The 27,565-nt window shown below is 36.1% G+C and overlaps 2 protein-coding genes across 10 annotated transcripts in view; one reads left to right on the top strand and one right to left on the bottom strand.

Moving 5' to 3' along the window:
* LOC131433085 (uncharacterized) overlaps positions 1 to 27,565 on the bottom strand; it is a 93,239-nt gene that overhangs the window by 39,493 nt on the left and 26,181 nt on the right. For 4 of the 5 annotated variants that reach the window (XM_058599865.1, XM_058599861.1, XM_058599862.1 and 1 more), the window contains 3 exons: positions 12,986 to 13,036; positions 2,190 to 2,373; positions 883 to 1,205 (listed from right to left, as the gene is read on the bottom strand). In XM_058599865.1, the coding sequence (XP_058455848.1) occupies positions 883 to 1,205; positions 2,190 to 2,290 (424 nt within the window). In that variant the 5' untranslated portion in view covers positions 2,291 to 2,373; positions 12,986 to 13,036. The remainder of the gene's footprint in view (positions 1 to 882; positions 1,206 to 2,189; positions 2,374 to 12,985; positions 13,037 to 27,565) is intronic. The other variant, XM_058599866.1, reaches the window with a different exon arrangement.
* Positions 1 to 27,565, top strand: part of LOC131433086 (beta-galactosidase-like) — a 58,833-nt gene that overhangs the window by 21,020 nt on the left and 10,248 nt on the right. The window contains exon 1 of one of the 5 annotated variants that reach the window (XM_058599868.1): positions 1,126 to 1,263. The exons of 2 other annotated variants lie outside the window; for them this stretch is intronic. In XM_058599868.1, the coding sequence (XP_058455851.1) occupies positions 1,237 to 1,263 (27 nt within the window). In that variant the 5' untranslated portion in view covers positions 1,126 to 1,236. Of the gene's footprint in view, positions 1 to 1,125; positions 1,264 to 22,654; positions 22,915 to 22,954; positions 23,425 to 27,565 lie in introns of those variants that run through there. 2 more of the 5 variants (XM_058599867.1, XM_058599869.1) reach the window with 2 other exon arrangements.

Here is a 27,565-nt window from a genome sequence, read left to right as displayed (position 1 = left end):
TACAAAATGTTGTTCGAATAATGCTTTTTATCATCCAAAAAATTTGAATTTATTTTGTTTCACTATAACTCTGAAACAAATTCTCAAAAATGATGATATTTTTCATCATTTAGACCCCTTAAATTCTCAATATCATATTACTCTAATATATTCGAGAAAATACGTACATTAAATAATATTTTAGTTCAATCGAAAATATATCTAGAAATTTTGTCTTATTCATTTTAATACTGCAATCGATTACCATTCTTTCTAACCACAATTTTTGAGTAACAACGAATATTGACTGAAAAGGATGCGAATCGATAAAAATGGTACCATCTCACTGCTAGGCTGATAAACACTTTTTTCTTATACAACCAACATTTGTTTGGAACAACCATATTCTAGTTTAAAAACGTGCTTTATCTTTGAATTCCAAGATTATGCAGAATTTCCAATATAAGATTTAACACGTCACAGTCGAGCGATTATGTTGCCAAAAAGAAACCGTGCTAAATAGTAAATCGAGAAAATACTATACTGAAGAGAACTGTATTCAATAATTCAATCACTCAGAATAACTTTAAACTCACTTCCAGGTGAATTACTGATAACTTTAATTATTCTTCTAAAGGCATTTATGCTCCAAAATCAACCTCATATTAAAAGTAAAAAGGTAAAAAGCATATTTGGCTTGAATATGTGATATCTCAATTTGAAACATCTATTTTTGCTTTGATGAGCAATAATTGTTGTTTTAAATAATCGGCCGTTTTTCTGCGTTCTTGCACTTTTGTTTAGATATAGAAAATTTTTTTAAGGAGGTACCTTTTATTCCCAATTCTCCTTGAGAATTTCATCTAATATTTAGAATTTTGATTCAGTTACTTGTATACTTACCCATAGTATTTGGCAATGGTAATCGAGAACGCGTATAACTGTTATTCCATGGCATCCCAATCGTTCCTCCACCAACACAACAGCAACTTTTGTTGGTAGCACTGCTGCTACTACTCCTACTATTGTCTCCCGCACTCACAGTACTACTCCCATTGATGTTATTGTCGTATGAATTTATAGACGCTCTTGCGTCTTGAGTGCAGCTCTCGCCCCCGTTGTGAACTTCATTTCCACTGGTATTGAGGTTCAACAAGTTCGGATTTGATAAGCGCACGCCATAGCGTAATGTACCAAGTTGAATGTAATCGGATTCTGGTATTGCTCTGTAAATAAAATAAGCAAAAGTTGTAGAAAATGAAACTAACTACTGGAATGCTTCTGGTAAGTCAAATACGCCTAACACGTATGCAAACTTTGAAATCTGTGCGTCTTTGAATCACATATCCAACGTACCGTGAAATGGCGTGATGCTGGTTTAATTGCTTTTCTTAAAAACGGTTCGGCTTAGTATCAAAACAAAAAGCATACAATATTTAAAAAAGAGTGATTATGTTTATCTGGATGTGATGTATATGATAGAATTATAAAGAAATAAGAATTCACTATGAGAGAACAAATTTCAAAATGTTAAAGAATTTCTTTTCTAAATTAATTAGAATATGTATATTCTGGTCTTAACCAGAACTTTATTCAACTGTCAAAATAAAATAATAGATTTATTCGTGGTTTCAACCAAGAAAATTTTCTTTCCTGTTCTAGTTTTTTTTATATATTTTTGGACTTCCGATGAGGCTCTTAACGTTTGAGCACATAGGATGATTAAAGGTGTTACTATGTCGCGAGGCTGTCATTTGATTTTACCATGAACCATGGCGAATAACGACAATTGTGTTTTCAAGTAATTATTACAGTAATTATTTCCGGAAGTAGTTGTCAAAAGAGCCAAAAATGAAATGACTATATTTATGCATTCGTAAACATATGTTCAAATAAGAAGCCAGTGTTTGCATACTATTGAATAACGATTTGTTTTATTCTTGTTAAGACGTGGAATTGCCTTACAATATGAACAGCATTAAAAACTAAAATTAGAATGATGAATAATTTTTTAGTGACTAAGAAAGTTTATGATATTTCTTATTGAAAAACGAACGGCGGAGTGCCGTGATTCGCAAAAAAGTAGGTTTCAAGGCTAAAGGGAAAGGTAAAACAACACAGCTATTTAGACTAGAACAGGCTTTCAAATGACAGTTTTAGTATTTGTTAGTATTTGTTATGAATTATTACTAAAACAGATTGCATTTTACCTGTTCCATGGCTGCTGTACTTCATCCGTTAGTTTTTCGAAGCTTTTCGGCAGTGCATTCATATTCTTTGACGCATCCCGCGAAGCAAATTGATCAGTCATGTTGCAGTCAAGTATGAGTGTTCCACATAAGACATTTTAGAAACGAAATCTCGCAGACCGTCAGTCAAAAAAACGCTTATATGCTGGAAAATAACAGAAACATGTATATGAGAATGAAAAAATGTGAAAAATATATTCAAACATTCAACAAAATCATTGCAGCTTAGCCTAGCTTAGTTGACAACTCGTAAAATCTATACAGGTAATCAAAAATCAGCGCAAATTGCATAGTAAATCATATAACATTTAGGAGTAGTACATCACGCACAAAGTACAGCCTGAACTTACTGATCTACTAAATGTCCATCAAGGTTTATCTTGATAGATAAATAGCTCATATGCAACCATCCATCAGAAGCACCAACGAATAACCAAAGCAATCCGTGCATACTCGTTACCGTTTTCGCCACCCTGAGCTGTGGTAGACACGGCTCTACCACAACACTGAGTTTGGTAAGCGTACATAGAACATAATCAAAATCTTAGCCGCCTATAATAAATCGACAAAAAATCTGTTTGAATCCACCTAGTGATGTAATTATGCCTTTCTGATATCAATCATATTCTCATATATAATACTGTGGTATTCTGTTCAAAATATTTCTCTTCGATTCTTGAAAGAAACAATAGGGATTGTTTGTGCATTAAAACTAGACTTTTCTCAAATAATTTAATGGTTTACATGGTTTTCAATGTCAGATCTGTATTCGTAGCAATCTGTATCCTAAGTATCGTAGCTGAATATAGAAATTGCAGTAATTATGGCTTTATTTGAAATTCTAACTGCAATTAGGAGTTAATCTGAGTCAAAGTTAGCATGAATAAACAGTTTACTACAAATGGGACTTTGATATGTTAGAGCAGTTATATAAAGTTCCTGGATATAATAATGCCACTCACTCTGAGATGGCTTAAACGATTCTTACAAACTTAGATTCAAATGAATGGTCTTACGATTCCATACAAAGTTCCTGAATTTAATTTGGATCTTACGTCCATTTTCGGAATTACAAGGTGATATGCACCAAAAATGTGAAAATTACTGATCAGCACTCTGATACGAATGCCACAAAGATGGTAAAGTGTCATTAATAAAAATTAAAAAAAAACTGATCAGAAGTGATAATCTTATCATCCATTGCCTCATCGTCGGTGTTGTTGTTGTGAAAATTATCATTGTGGGTGGATTCCGTTTGCTTCTCGTTTTCTTCATTGTTCGTAGTCTTGGGGTCATTATAAATTGCTGTAGATGAACCTTGTTGTACATTGACTGCAGTTGCTAGTTGGTTCGAAGATGAAAGCGTTTTTGGAACAAGAGTACTGGGTTCACTAGTTACTGTTGCTGACCGGTTGTCCTTATCTTTGCTCGAAGATGTCCTTTTCGCAGTTTTAGTGCAGGGTTTACCGTTTTTAGTGCAGGGTTGTTAACAAAACTGGCATATATTCAGTTGATTCTCATAGGAAACCAGCGATTTCCAAAGATACCTTCCGCTCTGACCACAAATTACATAAGATGGAATTGCCTTTTGCATTCGCATACGTAAAACTCGCACGCAATTCCGAATTCCGGGGAAAAATCCCGGGGAAAGAATTTTCTCGAACGAAATGATCACTGACCTGCGAGAGAAGGTCATGTATACGTAATTCTATTTCGGATTTTGGATTTCACGTTTTCATACCCGACACTGACACCTCGTTGTTAATCGAAGCGAATGCAATTTCATCTCATCAACGTTTAAACATAATATAAAAAGAATTAGAAGCTTTGATGAATTGAATCTCACTCACATCATTAACGTTTAGATTCGTTCTTTTAGCAATTGAATTTGGTCTTGAAGGTCAAGTTTCAGGCTTTTGTAAATCGTATTTGTCCGTTTCGTATACTCTATTGTTCACTACATTGTATTGTCTTTGTGTCTGTCGTCTCGATCGTAAGTGATCTCCGACTATGCTGGATCAAAGGTGTACACGAACTGACTTCTAGAGTTAAATCTAAAGTACGCACGATTTCCTGCCAAAATACGCCTCTGAATTTCTCAGCTGGTGTCACTGTCAGCGGTCACCAGTGAGCCCAAAAACACGAACTCGTCAACTACCTCGATATCGTCACCGTCAATCAATATACGTGGTGGGAGGCGAAGTGTTTCTTCTCTAGAGCCTCTCCCTCTCATGTATTTTGTTTTTGACGCATTTATTACTAGTCCGATACACCTAGCTTCGGCTTTCAATACGATGTATGTTTCCATCATCTTCTCAAGGGTTCATGTCACAATATCAACGTCGTCAACGAAGTCGAAAAGCTGTACGGACTTTCGGAAAATCGTACCACTCGTGTCCATCCACGCTCTTCGAATTGCACCCTCCAAAGCAATATTAAACAAGAAACAAGAGAGTTTATCTCCTTACCGTAGCCCTCTCCGAGATTCGAAGGAACTCGAAAGCGTCTCAGATACTCGGACGTAAAACGTCACTATCCATTGTTACTTTGATCAATCGTATCAGTTTATCCGCTAAACTGTATTCGTGTATAATTTGCAATAGCTGTTCTCGATTGATTCTGTCGTATGCCACTTTGACGTCAATGAATAGATGATGCGTGGGTACGTTGTATTCACGACACTTCTGGAGTATTTGTCTTATCGCGAATATGTGATCTGTAGTGACGCGGGCCCCAGTAAATCCCGCTTGGTATGGCCCTATGAACTCCTTAGCTATTGGTGACGACGGCAAAGAATTACTTTGTAGGCGTCGTTCAGCAATGTGATTGCGTGGTAGTAGCAACAGTCAAGCTTATCATCCCTAATGAATTTTTCGAAGATGGTTAGGCTTTTACGAAGCTACTATTAGTTTCGAAATGTCTGAACCGTTTTCAAAGATCTTAGATGCGTTTGAAGGCTACGTTTAGATATTTTTTTGGTAAATTCACAATGCTCACAAAGAACACTTTTTGTTCCAAAAACATAATCGTATATATGATTTAATGAGACTGTTCGAATAGCAAGAGAAAGGCGTTATCACACCACTAAGTGAATTAGAAAGAAGTATTTTTATCTAAATTCAATATGCTATTATATTTGCGGAAAGATATTTTACATCATTAATATAAACCAGTTTGCCTCGGCCACATATCATGAACAACCTAAAAATGGGTTAATCTGATCAAGGTTTTCAAACGCGTTTGCTGATTGTCCGATCAACTGCGAAGAACAATATCATTAAATGAACGAATTTGCAGACATAGAGAACAAAATAAGCCATTCACTAAAAGTGAATCTTGAAGAAAATTGACACCAAATCAAGCAGTCATGGAAATCTTAACACAAGTTTTGAATAATCGACCAAAGAGAGCATAGGTATAAGGGAGAAGCACTTATTTTCGACCGGTGCACGTCTAATGTAGTTACCCAAGTTAAAAAATTTGCTTTAGGCACTCGACGCTCAGTGTTATTGCCGAATGTGATTGCGTCTTGGTTGAATGAATCAAGAATATAATTTTATGGATATTCGCAAGTTTTATTCAGTATGAAAAAGGTAACCAGGGATGTGTAAACATTTATTCAAAATTTTAACTATTAATTGCGAGAGTAGTATATTACTAATTATATACAGTAGTCTGGATTGTAGCAAAATCAGAAAGAAAAAAACATTATATGTGCCTGATGGCATGTCAGCGGATGGATACCGACGTGTCTTCAGAAGAAAAAAATACATTGATTGCGAGTAAGAAGTAAACCTAACATTTACGGAGAAAAGGTGTACTATAATGATAATAAAAATGAAAAAAAACTGGTTTTAAAGGTTGTAGTTTTTTATCCACTACTATACACGCAAACCATTATTGAATTAGCATATGCTGCAGATATGCCAGAAACAGAGTATTGTGTAGACACAGGCTGTCTTACCAAGCTTGCAGTCTCCCTGTCTGTTTTGCGTTTGCTTGCATCTTTTATCGCACAGTGCAAGCTCAAGTTACTGGACTAAATTCGAGATATAATATTTACGAACCGTAAGCAGTTTTTTTGTTACTCTCAACAAAATTTGGTGTACAATACATTGAAACCGATATTTAACAGTCATGATTAATGGCAATTTCCTGGAGTATCTAATGTCGATCTAAAATCCGAATATACCTAGTTAAAATACTTATCCTGCTACCAAGCCTGAGGTTACATTTAAAACTTTTTGCAATCAAGATAGTGCCATTTGGATTACCCTTGTTTTAAAATTTTCTATGAAAATGTGTTATGATCTTTGCTTGGACAATTTGTGTCAACATACTAATCCTTGTTTTGTTGAACTTAGAATAAACATTGGATGGAATATAAGAAAAATTAAATTAATTTAAATTCCATTACATTCTAGCGGGAATTTTTTTTTAAAGTGAAATCTAGAACACTACAGCACAGAAAAAAATATTTGTATTCATCCAATGACTGTAGTCTTTTGAAAATTTCCTACTATACAATAACTGCCTTTTGTCAAAAGTTGCATTCATACGTGACGCCAAGATAAAATTTAAAAAAATATCAATACAACAAATGTAATTGCTGTTGTTCAGAAACGCTGGAGAAAATAGTAAAAGCGACAATACTGCCGTTCTACGCATAATAGTCCCATATCCCATGGGATTTTATATGTGTATGGCACAATTAGACTTCGAACATGAGCACAGTAGATGTATAAGTACTCAAGTAAGCTAACCAGTTTAGGTAAAATTAAATAATAATAATGAATAATTCTATATCTCATAAAAGATGTATTGGTATAGTTCTCTTCAAAAATTTGAATCTGATTCTTTCATTAAAATAAAAATATATAGTCACTGTAACTAAATCATACCTAATAAAAGTTCCGCATCTTCTTCGCATTCTGTAGTACTGATATTGTTTGTGTGAGCTAGGTTCCAGAGGCGGAGGAACAGAAATCACCCAGATGTGGAGTGAAAAACGCGGTACTCCTGCAGAACTTGCCGAACTGCGAATTTTTTGTTCGCGGTGGTTATATACCATTCGACTCAGTTCGACGAGATCGGAAAATGTCTGTGTGTGTATGTGTATGTGTGGGTGAGCTTTTCAAAGATGTTTTTACCGCTCGATTTTCTCAGAGATAACTGAACCGATTTTAACAAACTTAGGCTCGTTAAAAAGCTACTGTCGGTTGATCAAGTTCAAAGATCAAATGGCTGTGACTTCAGGTTCCGGAGATATGATTATATAAGTGATGTAACCGACAAAACGCGCTGTTTTTAACCACGCAAGTTTCTCGGAGATGACTGAACCGATTTTAACATTTTTCCGATCTTGAAAAAAGTACCATAGGAGGGAATACATGAAATTCCTAGAATCGAAAATTTTTTTTGATGCCAAAAGTCTTAAAATTGCATGAAACGTTTGTTTTTTTTGAATGAAACGTTTGTTTTTTTGTTTTTAAATATCGACTTTCTGAGACTTAGAACTATGTTGAGATTTTTTCTAAGTCCCAGAGAGTCGATTTTTTCAATTATTTTTCGGGAAATGTGAGAGCTGAATATCTTAATAATATGTAGTAGCAACTCAACCAGTTCTGATAAGACTTTAAAGCGCTGGTAAAATGTTATAATATGTCCCCTTAAGAAAACATTGAGATATTTTGAAACTTTATAATATATTTTCTTCCAGAATGTTGGTATTCCATTGCAATACGGCTGAGGAACATAATTTTCAATGATTCTAATAGAAGTGATGAAAATTGATTGATATAATCGCATTTTCCAAAACGAACACATTCTCGCTTGCCTCACAACAAATCAGTAGTATGCCCCACAACAATGAAGCATTATACCCATTGAAATGTCGAAATCGAAAAAAGCAGATATTATTTGCAAATATGTCAAACATATGCAAACATTTCTGCAATCACAGCTATGCTCTTGGATAGTAGTTGAAAATAACTTTATTTTATGTTACGAAACCGTTATGAACACGTAAGCGTATGTGTAAATCGTTACTGTTAATTGATATAGCAGTAACATACATATTACAAGATTATAGCATACAATTTCTGCATGGATTAAAATAGCTATCGGTTGGTTTTTGCAATGTAAAGTTAACGAAAATGAAAGAAGAATATTGCGAACACATTATGGAGTCACAAAAAACATTCTGGATTTCAGTTTACTTTAAATAAGTTATGATCATGTTATAGAAAGATATGTGTTTGATATGATGTAATCAACAGTAGGGAAAGAAGGTCGAACCCACATTAGAATTTTCGTGCAGTTCTGATAACTCACACATACTATTTTAAAGAATAGCGTGATAGGGGCCACTGATCATTGCTGCCTTCACTTGATGTTGGGTTGCGAGAAAATACAGTTCGTTCTAAACCGCTGCAAATATATTTGGTCTTTTAAATTAACGCGAGTGTTTAAATCATTGGTCATCGTCTTCCTACAAGTTGATCCTCGATCAAGGTTGATTACAACAATATGTTTTTTCAGTATGACATTCCAAAGTAACGACAACTTATTTTAACCCTTCTCCAACATGTCGCTAGTCACTAGTTAAAACTGCGCTTCTTGAGTCACATCAGGAAGTAAAGTCTTGGCATTACATTCCCGTTTGTGGAATTTGGCCTTTCTGTTTCAACAGACTTCGCAATCGATTTATAGAGCCTGCAGAATCATTGCAGGGGGCTAGAGTACTACGATCTTACTGACACTTAGAATCCTTCTAAGTCGGAGCTCGAACATACGACAACTGGCTTGTAAGACCAGCGCCCTATGCATTGAACCGCCAACCCGGTGCGTCCCCCAAGTGGTTCGATGTTAATAACAATCACTCGAATTTCTTGTTGCAAACTAGTCACGAATAAGCTACTGAAACAAAAATTGCTACTTGGGTTTGGTGTAAAAGATCTCCTTCCAAACATTTTCAAAAGTTCCTAAGCCCATAGTTCAGTATGTATCAGAAGAAACTAAACACGTTTTTCTGCTAAAGAGATAAGTATTTTTAACAAAACTTCGTAAAAAATAGCCCAGCGCTAAAATTTTAACAGATCCTGTAGACACCACCATTCTTGTTCTTGATAAATCCTAATAACATCTGGGTATCCGTTCGATCAATTATATCGTGTAGTCGATGGATAGACGCTTCCAAATCGTGCACTGGTTTGCCGAAAGTCCGCTCTCCTTCCCCCCTACGCCGAAGTGTCGGGTGAAATTTTTCCAATTTTACAGACAAATGTGATTTCCGGTATTATGTGCTCTTTCGGTACATTCATGTGATTTGAAAAAAATGACAAAGACTATACGTCTATAACAGCAGGATTTTTACTTTGAACTTTTTCCTAATCCGTACCAGAAAATTTAAAACCTCAATTTCAGTCATTTTAAAATATTTTTTCCTGTAAATTGATAAACAATAATTGCTTAAATAACAGAAATGTACAGAGAAAATACTAGCATCACTAGAAGTGTGAAAAGAAATGATCAATTCAAGCAATCAATTATGGAACTGTTCAGGAGGTTTCTCGAGTTCAAAGCGCTTGCATTCTAATTGGATAAGTACACCTGCCGCTCTACCGCTTAGTTAGGCGCAGTCCTCAATCTTGTTTAGCTTCAGTAGTATCATTTTGCAATAGCTGGAAGGCGTGCTTAATCTGGTCATGCTGAGCAGAAATCGTTCAGATAAAATCAAAGCTTATTACGACCTTACCATACTAGACAATCTATGGAACCGTTTTTGCATACCACAGAGGTGGCTTTTTATCTGCCTTTTGCTTGCAGCGAAGGGTATTTTGCTGGACTTTTGCTTTTATTGTGTATCAGATTATTCGCTAAACGAGAATTATTCGACAGATATTTTATTACCTGATTACACTACCAATTTATTCAAAGTTTCTGTGTATTGTCTGTTACAAAATTCAAACTTTTTAATATAGGTAGCTTAGTGATACTAACTAAGTAATTATTTCTAATTGATCAACGAATGTTTGATATCTTCAAGCTCAATTTCGTATTTACACATCATCATGCTTCAGCAAATTTCAACTAAGGCTCAAAAAACATATTCCAGTCAATACCGCTTGAAAAATCCGTTTCATGTTTCTTCATATGTTTAATCATAAAAATTGGTGAACACAAATAAAATATGAAACATACAATCCACCGAAATGTGCCTGAATCACAGTGCTACTAAAGTGTAGCTTCCATTGAAACTTCGATCCTCGATATGCCGCCTGGGGCACTAGCTATTCAAATACAGGAACGGTATGGTAGAGAGAGAGCGAAAACCGGAGCGCAATTTATTGGCTTAATTTATTTTCCGTTCGTATAGATTTGACAATAAAGTGAAATCTATAAATGGAAGAAAGACATTAAAGTGTAAGTTAGTACCGAGACCCATAATTTGCATACACTCACACAGTGAAGATAAAAAGATGATCGTAAGACCTTGGTCCCGTAAGTAAAGTTTGCTGCGCTACCGTAAACTGGAGTAAGTGCACACTGAAGGTGCCTGAATAGAGTTCTGTTTTATCTTAAGTTTTTTAATGGATTCCTGCAAATTATGAGTTCGCTGATAAGTTTAATGCAATTCGGTATAATGCCAATAAACGTATTAACTATGACAATATATCGTGCAGCCATATTTCATCACGCTTGTTTTGAATATGTGTTTTTACATTACCAATAAAGTGAAAGAAATGATGAAATATTTTATTTAGCTCTAAACTGAAGACTAACTCGGTAGGGAACTTTAACTTTAACTGTTTTGTCTTTCTCATATAGAAAGGCTATGAAATTATTGTGCTAACCGACTATACACGTATACGTAGTTCAGTTCAAGGCATTACCAGTGGATGCAGGTACAATTATAGTAGATCCAAATTTGATTATCCGATAGCTTTCATATAACTACTGTTAAAAAGACCAAAATGGGTTTTGAGGACCGGAGCCTTCTAGCAAAAACATCCGGTCATATAATAAAGAATTTCGCTGTACCAGCTTAACCCTGCCTGATGGTTTGTTTGTTAGAAGGGTGCGTCTTACCCATTTCAGACCGGTTGACAAATGGGACATAAGGCGATAGCAATAGCACCCAGTCGACGCCGTTCTATTGATCAAATGTCATCATAGTTACACGGGGAGGCATGAGATAAGAACTTGTCAGGACTCAGTTATCCCATCTTTTGACGACCACTGTGAGAACCGACTATACACGTATGATCCGATTCTGTATCTTAGATACAAATAAAAGTTCGAGCGATCCGATAACCTGTTATTGAATTTCATTTGGACTCGAATCATAGTTTCGAAATTATAGGATGTTATGTGCAATATTCCAGGCAGGTAGATTCGGAAAATTAAATAGCAGAATGAGGGGTGTAAGGTACCCAACTGGGAATGAAATTAATGTTTTTGTCTTTCTCCATAGAAAATTAATAGAATTGCTGGAAAAAGCGACTTTCGGACAAAGTCTCGGAGACCCATAGAGTTATATTCCATTCGACACAGCTCGACTAGATCGGAAAATGTGTGTGTGCAATTTTCGAAGGTTTTTTACCGCTTAATTTCCTCGAAGCCAAACCGATTTTACAAGCTTAGGCTCATTTGAAGGCTACTATTGGACCCTTGATCAAAATCAAATGGCTGTCACTTCTGGTTCTGGATATATAATGGTATAAGAGATGTAACCGATAAAATGTGTTGTTATTACACCAATAAGTGGATTAGGAAGAGTTTTTTTCTCCTTTATTCAATTTTCTCCTATTTTAGGTCGATACACTTATACCTGCGATTTTCACCACTTTGAAGCACTCGTGCTGAATTCTTTCCATTGTCAGACACTCATTCTGTTCTCTGTTATAGTGGTTATATTAGCATTAGTTATCAAGTGACGCCAAAAATCACTCGATTCCGCATCAGCATGGTAAAACACATTTCTGAAGTGCGCCCGCGTTAGTATATTTGGTCCAAAGTTAGCATAACATTTTTTCCATCTATAGAATCTCACCCAAAGCGACGTTTGCACTGAGTAGGGAAAAGTATTATAAAGCGCCCCTGCTGGCCAAAACACCCCCTTTCTTTTGTAAGCTTTCAAGACTGTTTTACTTTTACTATATTTGGAGGAAATGGCAATTTTTTCTTTCCTGTAAATATTCTCAAAAAATTTGTTCACTGCTTATTTTGGAGACAAAATCAAAAGAAATGATGAAAGATGATAAACTCATTTTTGATTTTTTGAGACCGCTCTAGCACTAAGCTGTCTGGATAAAGCAGGAAGAATGAAAATAGAAGTCAAGTAGACATCAACACTTAAAATTAAATCGTACAAGTTCTGGTATCGAAGTTTATAAAAAAAGAACATCTAAAATTTTATTGCCTATAAACATTTTATGGATTTCCTCACGCGTTACTGCCACAGGAAACTTATCTCTGATCACACACCAACGGAATTGACTTTTCTTTTGTAGGGTATGTGATGCTAACTCTTGACTTGACTCAAGATGGAATTAGGAAGCATGTATGTTTGTCATGATATATGGAATTTAGTTCTAGTATTATATCAGAAGAAAATATTTTAAATTATTGCCTAATATAAAAATATTGGCTCGCAGTCGAAAACATGATCGAGTATCGTACAACAAATATAAAAGTCGAAACGATATCTAAAGTGAACTGAGAAATCTGCTTGGAAGTGAGTCAATTTCGCTTACCTCTACAGCTGTCGATGGGCGGCATCGATAACGGTGACATCTCGATAGTATCTGCGGGTGGGAAATGAGAAAACGTGAAGCTATTAAATCAGTCAATGAAACTCTGTGACAGCCGTTAAATGTAATTATGATAATATGCTGGATTTGTGTGCGATAGATCGCTCTGGGCCTCGATTGTTTAGGCGATACTAACTGACTTGGAGCAATCGATTATTTAAATTAAATCGCTTGATTTAGGACTAATTTTGTATTGAGTGTTGTGTTGAGGTTTTTTTAGAAGACTGATTTCAGCTTCTAGTCAACAATATATCATTTTCAGTAAACTATTGTAACTCCACGAATTTGTTCAAGCCTTTCAAATACGCATACACTTTAACACTTTCTGCTCATGATAGCTGACTGTAACTTGCACTTGTTAGAGCCATTAGCTAATATTTAGAAAACGTGAAATTAATTTTTTGTGTAGGCTATGACACTAGCATAAGTGAAATTATTTCTAGCAAAAATATTGTTAGCTTGTTAGCCCTTGAATGTTAACTTCGTGATACTTTTCAATTGAACCATTCTAATGGTCTAATTTTAACACACATTCGGACACATTTCGATCAATATGTCATCAACGACGCTTCTAATGCCAACATTGAATCATGTTTGACTAGTTCCTTCCGAGAGATCTAACATAACTATAGAAAAACTAGTCAACAATTATACAATCTTTGCAGCCAAAAGACTGAATCGAACCGTTAAATCAAATGCTCAACAATCGCGTCTCCCATCTATTTCATCTGGATCCTACTTCCGGTTCCGGGTTTACGGGGTAAAATGAACTAAAAAAGTGCACTCGATTTTTTCACAGATCGTTTATCCAATTTTCACAAGCTTAGGTTCAAATGAAACGTGTTACAACCCCATATAACTCTACCGAATTTCATCTGGATACGACTTCCTGTTTAGGAATTACAGATTGATAAGTACGAAAATATTATTTTCAGGAGCTTGTTTTTATACATGACACGGAAAAATCATGACAAATATATTCAAATAACCTTACAATTCGTCAATTTCCGGTTCCGGAAATACAGAGTAGTGTATATAAAATTGCAACCTGTCATGTAGAGCGAGAGTGCAAAAGACGTACAAATTCTTCTGAATTTGGTTCAAAACTGTTTTAATTTATATTTATGCCAGTTACCGGCCAAACGAATGTCTATAAAAATAGACTGCTTTTGAATTTTGCTCGGAACTCACTTCTGGTTCTGGAACAACAGGGTGAGAAGTGTAACATTTTAAACCATCATTTTGAGCGGAAATGCTAAAAAACGAAGAGTTCCTATTAACTTGGATCAGAACTGTTCAAAATTGAAAAGGTTTTACTAATGTATGCTCAAACAAACTCTTTTGCTCTTATTCAATATTGAAAGAAAAGTTTTTTGAAGAATCCCTTAATAATATTAATAAGAACATGAGAAAGGCATCGTAACACCACTAGGTGAATTAATAACAGGGTTTTGTAACTGTGGCCGTGGGATCAATAGCTGCAGTATACTGCAGTTAAATGTACGTATCATGAGTTGCTTTCGGCCCTAATGGCCAGTTGACATAGTGATAGAATGCAGATACAACTTCGTCTCTTCTTGGTTGGAAGAACAGTGCGTGGCTTGTTGGACTGTGAGCCACCTTCGCGAATACTTTATTAAGCTCAAGTGTGAAATCCCACGTTGTATCAACTACCGTAGTATCTCTAAGTATGTAATATTAAAATTCTGCCTTTTGCAGATAAGTAGTTTGATTGATTCACAATATAAAAGGAATTAATTAACCGTTCCTTAGTGTGTACGCGTCAATCGTCTGTATTCCTTTCATGTATTCTAAACTCATAAAAAAACGTGTCTGAAGTATAGGCCACCGCATCCAAGAATTTCCTTAAAGCGGAAAAGCATATCTTCCGAACCAACAGATTGCGCTTCCATATGAAAGAGAATACATCCAAATATATCACTAGTTTATTTATTCACAATCTCAACAGCATGTGGGATGTGGATTAAGTTTCATTGTGACAGCAATACAAGGTGAGGAATTGAAATAAAAGAAACAACAGAACATGTATTAGAGTGCTAGCAACTCAACGGTTTCGGAAGATGGATGCATATGAAAATGCGAATGCATGCAGCAAAAGTAAGCAATAGTGCGTATTACTTCTAAGGATTTCATTTTACGCAGCACACTACCAGTGCCGTAACCCGAGGTTCGATACAAACATTTTGCGCTATAATAACTTTCAATTATTCACAGTGTCAGTAGGATCGCAGCATCCTGTTGTCCTATGCACTAATGAATAGACAGAGAAACCTGTTGAAATAGAAGCTCAAGTTCCGAATCCGAATGTAGTACCTTGAATTTTATTTGCGATAATAGTATAAAACAGTCCTTGCTATACCAAAAAATGCGTTCTATATCGTTATATACTCAACAATCATTCTGATGTATGATAAAGGAATGATTTTGAATCCTTTTTAATTCTCTCACATGTAGGCTATTGAAACTTTTGTAAAATAAAAACTATCAATTCGTGGCAAGTTGCCCTTGTATCCATGCTATTTTGCATTATTTTTTATTTATGTATTATCTATATATCAATGTAATTCCATTGTTATATTATTATGTCGTAATTACCTCTGTGCGACACATAAGTTAATACTAAACGCTTCGAGTTTCTCGTTTAGCATAAATAAACGCTAATTAAATCGTCGTGAGCTGTCGCTAATTTAGTTTTACAGCCAACCATTAAATAAGTAATTATTTCTATCAGTTTTTGAAACGCGTTCCGTTACTCCGATACCTGATGCTCGATCGATGCTAAAAGGTACGATAATGGTAAATAGTCGCTAAAACAGGCTATATCATCTAATAATAAATTGCCTTCATGTGAGTTAACGCTGTCTTCGGGTGCAAGGCGTTGCACAGCTTTTAAACGCTGCCCGCAAGTTACCCTGGCTGAACTAGATTTGCAAGTTGCTCTTTCTGTAGATCTGCTTTTCGCATAGGGGTATTATGTTTCGTCTAGTTCCAGAGAGATGTAGATTCGTACGTACAAGGTCAGGGGTATTCGATGCATCGGGGATTAAATACATGTTTGTGGCTTGACACTCTAAAGTGACAATCCTAAACAAATCTTAACAAACATTTTTAGATTTTGTTCGGTTTGTGTGTACGAAAGAATGAAACATGCGTTTCTTTCAGATAGAAAGATGGAAATGGTTCCTATAGAAATTAAATAAAAACAGTTCGAAAATAAAACATACTAAATATGTCACCTGCATTATAAATCCAGGTCATCGTTGATAATGTAAACGCATAGATAAAAACTGTAAAAATAACCATATTCCAGTCCATGTAACTGTTTAAAGCTAAGTATCATCATTCACATTTAAATTTAAAAAAACGAAAGCTTAAATGGAGGCTACAATTCAATAACTTAATTTAATTCACTTTATTATTTTTTACGGTAAAGCAGGAGACATGTGCAAAGTTTAATCCAAATCGAAATATATGAAGGCTGATACCAATTTTTGGTAAATGCTTCTATGATGCGTGCGATGGCGTTGCCAAATTGAAGACAGATTTCATTCCAAACTGACTTTGTCTGACTTTGAAGAATTATATACATTTAAAATCCATACATTTAAAATCCAGTAATACAGACTTTAAAAATTCATTTAAATTTCGTTGCGGGCACTTTGGTGGTACCCTTTTCTTCTATGCTTATAACTTCTGACTAAGGGGCTGTCCATAAAAGACGTCACGCCGCAAGGGGAAGGAAGTGTTTCATAAAACGTGACCTTTTGTGACATCTATCCATTGTGTGACGGAAGATCAGTACCGATATTGATCGATGTGATTTAAAATTCACTAATCAACTGATCTTGAAAAGATTCTTCGGCAGTGATCTCGTTTTGATGAGGGTTTGGTCTTTATTTTCTCAGACCTGTATGCTACACTACGGATATATTATTCTTTACCTAAAACAATAATATATCTGTTTAATTGATATTAATAAAATAATTTCGATGGTTTTGTAGATTCAGTGATATTTTTTAATCTAATGACAACATGTAATAAATCGATTTTTCCCTCACATTTGTATGGTTTGTCATACATATTGAGAATGTATTGAGATAAATTTTATTTATTTTGAATTCGTGATATATGACATAGGGGGGGTGGGCGGTCTTTGCTTCTGTGACAATTTGTGACAACGGGGGGATGAGGAGTCGAAAATCGTAAAAAAAAGCGTGACGTCTTTTATGGACAGCCCCTAAGTGCACATTATATACATCAAGCCCTAGCTAATATACATCAAGCCCTAGCTAACAACTGAGTAAGAAACTAAGTTGATTCAATCGATTGAAAAAATTTAAGTATCAATTTAGTAAAGTGATAAATTTTGGCCATTTAAAAAAAGGTGTTCGGTTACCGGCACCCCAAGAAATTTCGTTAAAAATGAAAAAAACAGAATTTATTCTTTTCGGAGGCGTTTTGGGACAAAAGTCTTCATCGTCTGATGATAACTTCGCATTGGCTTTCTTGGCCGATGATTTGGATAGTGGCGCCTTTGGTGTTGATTTGGCCGGTCTTTCATCGGTTTCGAGGTATTGAATACGTTGCTGAAGTCGAATTTATTGGCTTCTTATCCATAAAGCAACGTTTAATGGTATTAAACAGTGCATTAAAGTTTATTTTTCTTGACTTGGACGATTTGTTTGAAGTCGCCATGGCTAACAGAAGCAGAGAACCAATCAGGAATCAGAACAAATTGGCTCAAATAGGAACGTTCCCCTTGATATTTAGAGATTTGTGCCTTGCCATCAATTTGTTTTTAGCATCATTTTCCCGATATATAAGAGGGAAGGATTGAAAGGAAATGGTGAGCATTGGACTAGCAGGATGGGAAAAATTGACGACACAAAAACACATAAAAGCAGAAGTAAATTCTGCACCCCTAGGGGATGCCGCACAATCTGCTGGGGATCACATTTAGTGGAAGCAGAAGTAAGTTCTGAACCTCTACGAGGTCCCGAACAGTCTGCTGTTAATAAAACCTCCAACCTCCGAGAGGATTTAGAGATCTTACAAAAGCGACACCATTCTGAACTCCCGGAAGAATGCAGAACGATTCACAGTATGTACGAGCAGAAGTAAATTCGGTACCCCCTGAAGGATGCCAAACAATCTGCTAAACCCTATTTAAGGTGAATACAGAAAGGATTCATTCACTCCAGGAAGAACGATGAACCCTTCTGACTACAGCTCCTTACCACATTGGGTGAGAAACAAGAGAATATCCTTTAATTTTAGCTCCGCATACACAGACTCAACCATGTATGGAGAACCAAAAACCTGGATACGTAGTTGCGTCAATGCGGGACAGTTACATATCAGATGATATGAAGTACCATAATCGCATTCACACAAATCACACGAATAATACTCAGCACGTTGAATAGTAGCCATGTGATAATGAGTTTGCAATGTCCAGTCAGAGCTCTGACCAGAATACCGCAATGATGCTTGGAGAAATGCAGTAGACACTTTGACATTTTTAGATTTAAATCTGGTAGAAATGCTTTTGTCTGAGCGCAAGTTTGCAAGCTGCGCCAGTAGCTGGCATGATTGGATGCAGCCCAAGAACGAATCTTGTGCTTTATCCAACTAGTTGAAAGTGGTAAAGGTGGTTCAGGACCAACGAAATCATTCGCTGGGTTTGAGTCCCCATGATTTTCCAAAAGCTCGTCTGCATTGGCCGAAAGCCATGCAAGCTCGTTTAATCCTTAAGTCAATGTGAGCAGACCAATTCAGTTTTGAATCAAGAATAACCCCGACGTATTTAACTTGATCGACCACAGTGACCTCTGAACCGAAGAACTGTAACGGATGAGCTAAAAAATTTATTTGACTTGGACGATTTGTTTGAAGTCGCCATGGCTAACAGAAGCAGAGAACCAAAATTTTTACTTAAATGACGTATGTATGAAGCCGTCAAGTTATCCACGTGTTGCAAATCACCAGAGATACCAGGTAATATAATAAGTTTAGCTAGCAAAAAGGAAAGATCGCGCCAATTTTCAAAAGTCTGTAATTTCTGACGAATGTCTGCAAACAATCGAAGTTTCAAAAGTCTGTAAAAAATATTTAGACGAAATAAGGTTTACATGTTAACTTGCAGATTTGGCATCTCTGCATATCACTGACAATTGGCAATGAAAAATGGGATGCCGGTAACCGAACACCTTGGGGTTCCGGTTACCGAAACCAGTAGACATTTTAAAAATGACGAAAAAAACTTTGGTTACGAAAATTTTGATAGCATCTGGTATTAAATCACGAAATAGATTGATTTCACCTCATAAATATTCAATCCACTCACCTTTTTGATTAATGCTTTTCAATTTATGATACTATAATGTACGCTTCAGACGATCCGGCTTCTTCCGTCACCGTCACTGGAACGTCAGCCTCCGTCAAAATTAGTCAAATGAGTTTTCCCTTTGCGCATTCACACGATCCAGCACAGATCCGGAACGTCAACGGCAAGCTCCGTCAACATTTCTCCGAAAGAATATTTGACGGACTGTGATTATCGCACACATGCACGATTCATATGATTACGGTATTGAGCTAACGTTTGTTATGTATGTATTCGGTGTCAAGATCCCACTCTTAAACAAAATATACCACATATAGGTAATTAAATTTATCAGTAGATTTGCAAAGTACGTTACGTTGGTGAGTGGAACTGATTGTTTTGTTTTTTCCTCTTTCTAGCTAATTTTGAAAGTTATTTATTCGATTAAAAGGTAGGAAAACAACAGATCGATTAGCTTCAAAAGCTCCCAGATTTTGTATTAGTGGAATAAAATTGTGCGAAACTAAGTTCTTCAAATTCTGCGTGTAAGAAAATGACATGACGGACACGGATAGGAAACCGGATCATGTGAATCAGAATGACGGTGACGGACGTTGACGTACCGGTGACGGTGACGGAAGAAGCCGGACGGTCTGAATCGTACTTAAAAACGTCATAAAAACTTTTGTGTTGATTTTCACGCAGTTAAAATTTGTTTTGAGCGCAGCAAAAAGTACAAGCGTATGTTTGATTTGATATTCGGCACAAAAAGGCACGCTATTACACACACATGCCATTTGTTGGAATGACGCTATCTGCTTTCTGTCAAAAGTTACAGTGAGGTGCCGGCAACCGAACACTGCCGGCATCCGAACATCTTCCCCTATATTATTTATTTATATCCGGCTTTAATCTACTTACGGTCGGTCGCCGTGTAAACGATATCAAACCTTCAACCATTCTACTGTGTCAAATCGAAAATCATGGCAAATAAAAATTAGGTGTGCTCACTGCAATGTTCAAAAAACAAAACAATTTCAAAATTAAACTAAAACCTACCGTATGCGTAATAATGTTCGCACTATTGACCGATGTTAAAACAAAGAGAAAATGTTTCGAATATTTTAACTTATCAAATTGTCATTTTTTTATTTTTATTCGAAGAGTCTTAAGCTATTGTAATCATCGCTCTTGGAATACATGGCAGATTCTAATAATGAAGCATGGATTTATTTTTCTCCTGGTACGGGTCAATGGTTTTCTGAGGCTTGTTGTAGAAAAGGTGGGTAAAGCAGGGACAGGAGCAAAGCGGAGTATGCTTGATATCTCTTCATGGACAGCCTACCATGGTGTAAGTTATAGCTTAAATGCATGTAAAAAAACCATGGTATTGTATGTACAGGTGAAACGGAAGTATTATTTGTGCTATGGTGCAAACGTTATCACGCATACGGTATCGCTGGTCGCAGGGATTTTGAAATGTATCTTCATTCGACTATCGTTTAACCTTTATGTAAACTGATGCGACTTGGTGCATCACACAAGTTCGTTGAATGGTTGAGTTCCTATTTGTGTGGTAGAGTCCTACGCGTACAATTGGGAACCTCAGTTTCATCCCCGTTTACGAATAATTCAGGAGTTCCGCAGGGCAGTAATGTGGGTCCCCTTTTGTTTGCACTGTTTTTCAACGATGCCGCTTTGCTGCTTGGTTATGGATGCAAGCTGATCTACGCTGACGATTTGAAGCTGTACTTAGTAATTCGTAATTATGAGGACTGCGTCCATCTTCAAGAACTGCTAGATGAATTTGTCGCATGGTGTCGACGAAACCATCTTGTGATCAGCATTGCCAAATGTCAAGTAATTACATTTCACCAAATACTTCGTCCATTAATCTTCGACTACAAAATTGATGGACAAACACTTACAAGAGTTGACCGTGTTAATAACCTTGGTGTTGTATTGGATGCAAAACTCACATTTAATCAGCATCGTTCTGCTTTAATATCTAAGGCAACGAAACAACTCGGATTCGTAGCTAAAATCAGCAGAGATTTTAAGGATCCACATTGTTTGAAGGCGTTATACTGTTCCTTAGTGCGACCATTGCTGGAAAATGCCAGTTTGGCATGGAGTCCATATCAACTCGTTTGGAACTTGCGGATTGAGCGTGTTCAGAAAAGATTTATTCGACTTGCGCTAAGAGACCTTCCCTGGCGAAATCCCTTGGATCTGCCACCGTACCCTGATCGATGTCGCCTGTTAGGTCTTGACACTCTGGAACGACGAAGGAAGATTCAACAAGCTGCGTTTGTGGCGAAGATTATCAACGGCGAAATCGACTCTCCAAAAATCCTGTCTCTCATCGACTTCCGGGTTTCACAACGAACTCTACGATCAACAGGTTTGCTACAACGAAGATTCCACCGGACATCGTTTGGAGCCAACGAACCTATTGCAGCGTGTGTTCGAACTTTCTCCCTAGTTGAAAATTTATTCGATTTTGGTGAATCATCGCATAAGTTTGTTCAGAAAGTGTCGCCATCCTCGATTTTATAACTTAACTTTATATTCATTAAGACTTTTATTGTCAGATGGAACAAGCAAACAAGTAAATAAACCTCCACTCAGTGATTATTAGGTGAGAGATTGTTTTATTTTGTCCTACAACCTCTAGAGCCAGGAACAGATCGATGTGAACAAAAAATTGTAGGGTATTCTGCATTATAAATGTCATGTTCGTCATTTAAGCTTCCTGAACAAAAACAACTGTAATTAAACTATCATGTTGTAACAATATACATTCACTTAAGTTAAATAAACTTCGTATTTCTATTAGGTATTAAGTCCATATTAAGTCCATCTGAAATGTTCTATTTTCAGGGTTAAACTAAAATCGCTTTACCACAGTTTTCAGTTCTAAGCATTTTTATTTACATTCAGCTTCTTGATAAAATAAGACCCGGCATGTATATGGCGTTCAGGATCCTAAAGTTGAATAAGGCAACTAAATAAAAATAGAACGCATACCTTGAGGCGAAGTGATTTACATCGCGCGATCGATTCGAATCCAGATGCGAAAGAGAAATGGGATACAAATGGTAAAACAAATATCGATCGAGCACCAAGTTACTCTCTTCATCTCGCGACTGAGTACTACTGATTCTAACACCAAACGAACCGAGATCTCGCGGCACGCTGAATTATATGAGCTTGAGAGTGACTACTTTTGCACAACAATCAGTAAATAAAGCCGCTTCAGGGCTTAGTCGCATACCGATATTAATTCGTAAAAAATGTACAAATCCCGGCTGCGTTATTTACACTCTTAAACATAATATTCTAACGATCGTGTTCAAATCAGTGTTTTGTTGACATTTTGAAAGCTAATCGGCTGCAAGAACTGCGTAGTTTGTTTTCGTATAGTTTCACCATAATGTGCATTTAAAGAAATTGCATTTGACACTGAATGGTTCGACACCGCTGCACGAAACTAAACGAATTAATCAACACAAACGAACGAAAGGTATATTTAAATGAATAAGAAAAACAAGAAATACGCAGCTTCCATTTCCATACCTATTGCACGGTTCGGTTAGCGCAAAACGAAACAGTTGATAGGTTGAACGGACTGCCAATAGGTCTGGATAAGTCGTGAGTGTCGCAAAGCTGGCTGATGTCGGAAGGTGTCGGCTAAATGAAAGACACTTGTCCTCCACTTGGTTATATATGCTGCCGTTGTAGCTTTTGGTTGACTCCGAGTGCGGCCATTTGTGGATCTTATTAATAGTGAAAATATCTGCATATAGTATTGGACACTTCATGATGCAAATTTGCATGGTTCGTGGGCGAAGAATTCAACCAATTTTTAACAAGCCTAAGTGTGAAGAAAATCTTGAAAGCATAGAGCGAAATATAACGAAAGCAAACCTTGATGGTGACTTGCATTGCGCTGCATTTGTTGTAGAGCTCTACATTTAAAATACGTGTCTTTTATGGACGGAACATTGGACAAAAGGTTGGAGATATTGAAATGGTAATTTGAACACAGTTCGGGATTAGTATAATACGAACCGTACAGAATGAACTGCATGCAAATGTGTCAACATATCCTGGTATGCGATTGTCTGTACAGTATAAACAAATTTTGTATTAATTCAAAATATTTACAACTTAATTCTTCACGATAGCATGACCGAGATAACGAACATTCCAGAGATTAGATGAAAAGTACACAAACCTCCAGTTGATACTGAGTAGAGCTGCGGAAATGTAGGAATGACATTCGTTATTTTTCATCTACTATCGCAAATATAAATCTAACAACTATGATACTTTCGTGCAAACCTGAAGCTGTCACATTTTCAATCCTATTCGCAGCCAAACCGTTGTTATATTCACATATTTCAAAATCCATGGTGTAGTCTTGAATTTTCTTCGCCCGAATTCCTGTTCGAAGTATTGCTTCAAAGGACTCGCGTCGAATTTTGCTGGCTGAAATAATGCCTTTAAGAGTCGAGACAAAGATAATCTCCTCTTTCATGGCAATCCGTTTATTGTAGTCTGAGTAATACATTGAAGAAATGTGATGGCTCAACTGATGAGATGAATGCTGGAATAATACCTTTATTTAAAAAACGTTTCTGTTACAATCACAGCATGAGTATTGTGAACAATGTATTAAATTCTCTAAAGAGTTGGAATGGTAATTCTAGTCATGATCACATTTCTTTCTGCGAGTAGACCATTTTAATTCTAGTCTTATTAGAGATAATCTTGTACATTTGCGTTTTTTGAGTCAGGCAAAACGATCATTACCAATGTGTTTACCACAGATATAGAATTTTACAGTATTTTGAGGAATTATATTGTCGTATAATTCTTCTGGAATTCCATTAGCTGTAAATTTTTTTGCCTATCTCTATAGAAAGATATTAGAATTGTTAGAATAACCGACTGTCGAACGGAGCCCCGGAGACCCATATTATTTTTATATACCAATCGACTCAGCTCGACGAGATCAGAAAATGTCTGTGCGTGTATGTATGTATGTATGTATGTGCATCTTTAAAAGAATTTTTAAACGCGCAAGCTAGTATTGGACCATTGATCAAGTTCGAAGATCTAATGACTGCGACTTCTGGTTCCGGAGATATAATGGTATAAGTGACGCAACCGACAAACCTCGCAAGTTTCATGGAGATGACTGAGCCGATTTGAACAACCTTAGGCCCGTTTGACAGCTATTGTTAGGCCATTGAACAAGTTCGAAGATCAAATGGATGTGACTTCTGGTTCTGGAGATATAATGATATAAGTGACGTAACCGACAAAACGCTTTGTTTTTTATTGCGCAATTTTCTCAGAAATGGCTGAACCGATTTCAGGAAGGTTAGGTTCGTTTGAAAGCTAATACTGGGCAATAGATCAAGTTCAAAGATCAAATGACTGGGACTTCTGGCTCTGGAGATATGATGGTATAAGTGACGTAACCGACAAAACACGCTGTTTTTTGACGCTCTAATATATACGAGGGTGTTAATATTTTTGGATCACCTCTAATGCGTTTTATAAGTTTAAGCATTTGAAAAAAAACCTTATGCAAAATTTGTGCTTTATCGGATATGGGTAACGGGTGCTGCTCGGTGGTTAAAATTTGAAAATTTTCGATCTTGAAAACTCACATGAGATAAGTACATAAGATCTCCGAAATAGAAAAAAAATTGTTTGATGCCAAAAGTCTTAAAATTGCATGAAACAACAAGATTTAGAGTTTGAAAAAAATTTACTTTCTGGGACTCAACTCAAAATCAACGTCCCAGAAAGTCGATTTTTTAGATGACACTAAATCTCGACGTTTTTTGCAATTCTAAGACTTTTGTCATCAAAAAAAAAATTGTCAATTTCGGAAATTTTATGCACCCCTCCCAACATCCGGGGGGATGTTATTGGTATATTATTGGTACGTGCTGATACGGAAGAAGAAAACACCACCGCCTAGAACACAGCGTGCTTTGTTTAATTTTGTATAGCGTGCAGGGTTACTACCTTTAAATCTATATTAACTTGACAAAACTGTTTACAAATTAAAAAAGGTTAAAATACTCCCCTCCTTGACATTGTAAATGCGCTTTCATGTGACAGACAGACGTCAGTTAGCTTGATGTTGAGACGTTAGTCTCACGAAAACTTGAAATTAGGGTATCTCAAGATTTGGCATCGCATATTTCTAATTTTTCGTTTCTAATTTTTGTGTGAAGCTATATAATCTGGTTTTGCCCCATAACAAATCCAGTTTAGCTCAATTTTCAAAAAGTGTTTGGTTTAGCCTCGGTCTCCCCTATATTATGGAAAATCTTTTGTTCAGATATTTGAGTCAATTATAAAATGGATAATTTCCCACGCACAATTTACAATCAAAAATTTTTTAAGTAATTATATTATTATTTTCATACGTATGGAAAATGATAAACATGTTCTGAACCCCCTCCAAAATTTTTTTCTGGGTACGCGACTGATAGTCCAGTTGAGCTTTCGAAGATTAAACTGTAGAAAATTTTTTTAAACTGATTCGTTGTGTTCTTCGCATTTATAGCAATTTTATTGTATTCAAGTATTGGAAATTATGGCTGATGCGTTTTATGAATTGCAACATCCTATTTACTTTATTGATAATGTTAACAACTTTGGTATTCCCACCAAATGCTTGACTTTTATCTATTTTACCCAATGGGAAAATAGATTGAAAAAAAAGCCAATGAAACTATCCTGTATGTGAAACACCAAGCTGAAAACAGTCTAATAGAACCAAACCTTTGTGTATGTTCGTATGTGTACAACCAAGTTCAATTATCAGGCATACCCAATGAAACTCATCCGCAAGAGAACATTTCACATTTTAGTTGTTGCTCTTGTTGTTTCTTTTTGGGTACACCAGTGTCACTCGCATACCAGTAGAAACATTATAAAACTCATGTGCACCTAAATGGGTACTGCGCTAAATTTTTGTTTATTGTCTAGGCTTTCAATAAAACATAGTTTTAGATTATTCTTTCGCTGCAAATTGAATGAATTAGTTTGTCAAGATGTGGTTATAAACCGGATGAAATTCGTGTATTATTTGAAGGATGTTTCATTTCGTTATGAAAATAAACTGTTTTGGTTACTCGAATATATGGAAGATTTGCAATAATAATGGAAGATAACCAGGGTTGGCGGTTCAATGCATTGGGCACTGGTGTTACAAACCAGTTGTCGTATGTTCGAGCCCCGACATGTAAGGATTAGTAGTGTCAGTAGGATCGTAGCACCAGCCATGCAATGGTTCTGTACACTCTGAATAGGCTGGGAAGTCTGTTGAAACAGAAGGTCAAATTCCACTACAGGAATATAATACCAAGACCTTTGCTTTGGGAGATTTGCAGTTATTTTTTCTACAACTTCCAATTCATTGATCTATCTCTAATGCTCATAGGTTCAGAATAGAGAAAAAATAATAGAAATCATAACAATGAAATTTTGCAAGAAAATATTACAGAGACGGAATTCAAACCAGTAACTTTTTCTATATGAGAAAATCGGTTTTGTCGAATAATGTGAAACACTACTCAGCAAAAAGCCTAATAAGACTGAACCTCCCTACATGTACAACTTTGTACAGTCGCTACGTAGTTCAATTGTTAGGTTCGCCCATCCTCATCCCGCAAGCAAATGGAATCCCTAATCTAATTTACCTTACTTCCGTCAGCTAGACACTGATATGCGAGATTTTTATTGCTTCTCGGTTTTGTCGTTACTTTTCATCAGTTTTTTCCACTCTGCTCTTTCGATGGGTACTGATAAAAAATGGTAATAATATCCCAACACCTTATGGTATTCGGTGTATAGGGTTTCTACTTGGTGAAAGCTTTCAAAATGTTTTCTCCGATTATGTATCCTGTTTTGAGAAGACCTTAATCATCAATGAAACAATACATAAAATCTAAGATAAGACGATACGTGATGCGACTTGCAGGCCTTACTTTGACGTGTTCTATGGTACTGCTTTCTTTACAACTATGTTATTCCACAAAGTTGGCATAGTGATAAACGATTTCACGTTTGATGAAAAGTCTCCAACCAAACTTGATAGAAACTATATCTTCAAAATGTCGAATGCATTACTTCCAGACAAAATA

Source organism: Malaya genurostris, chromosome 2 (genome assembly GCF_030247185.1).
Source record: "Malaya genurostris strain Urasoe2022 chromosome 2, Malgen_1.1, whole genome shotgun sequence".
NCBI classification, from domain to species: Eukaryota; Metazoa; Arthropoda; class Insecta; order Diptera; family Culicidae; genus Malaya; species Malaya genurostris.
Note: the sequence above shows the minus strand (reverse complement) of the source record. Positions and strands in the feature narration are given on the sequence as shown.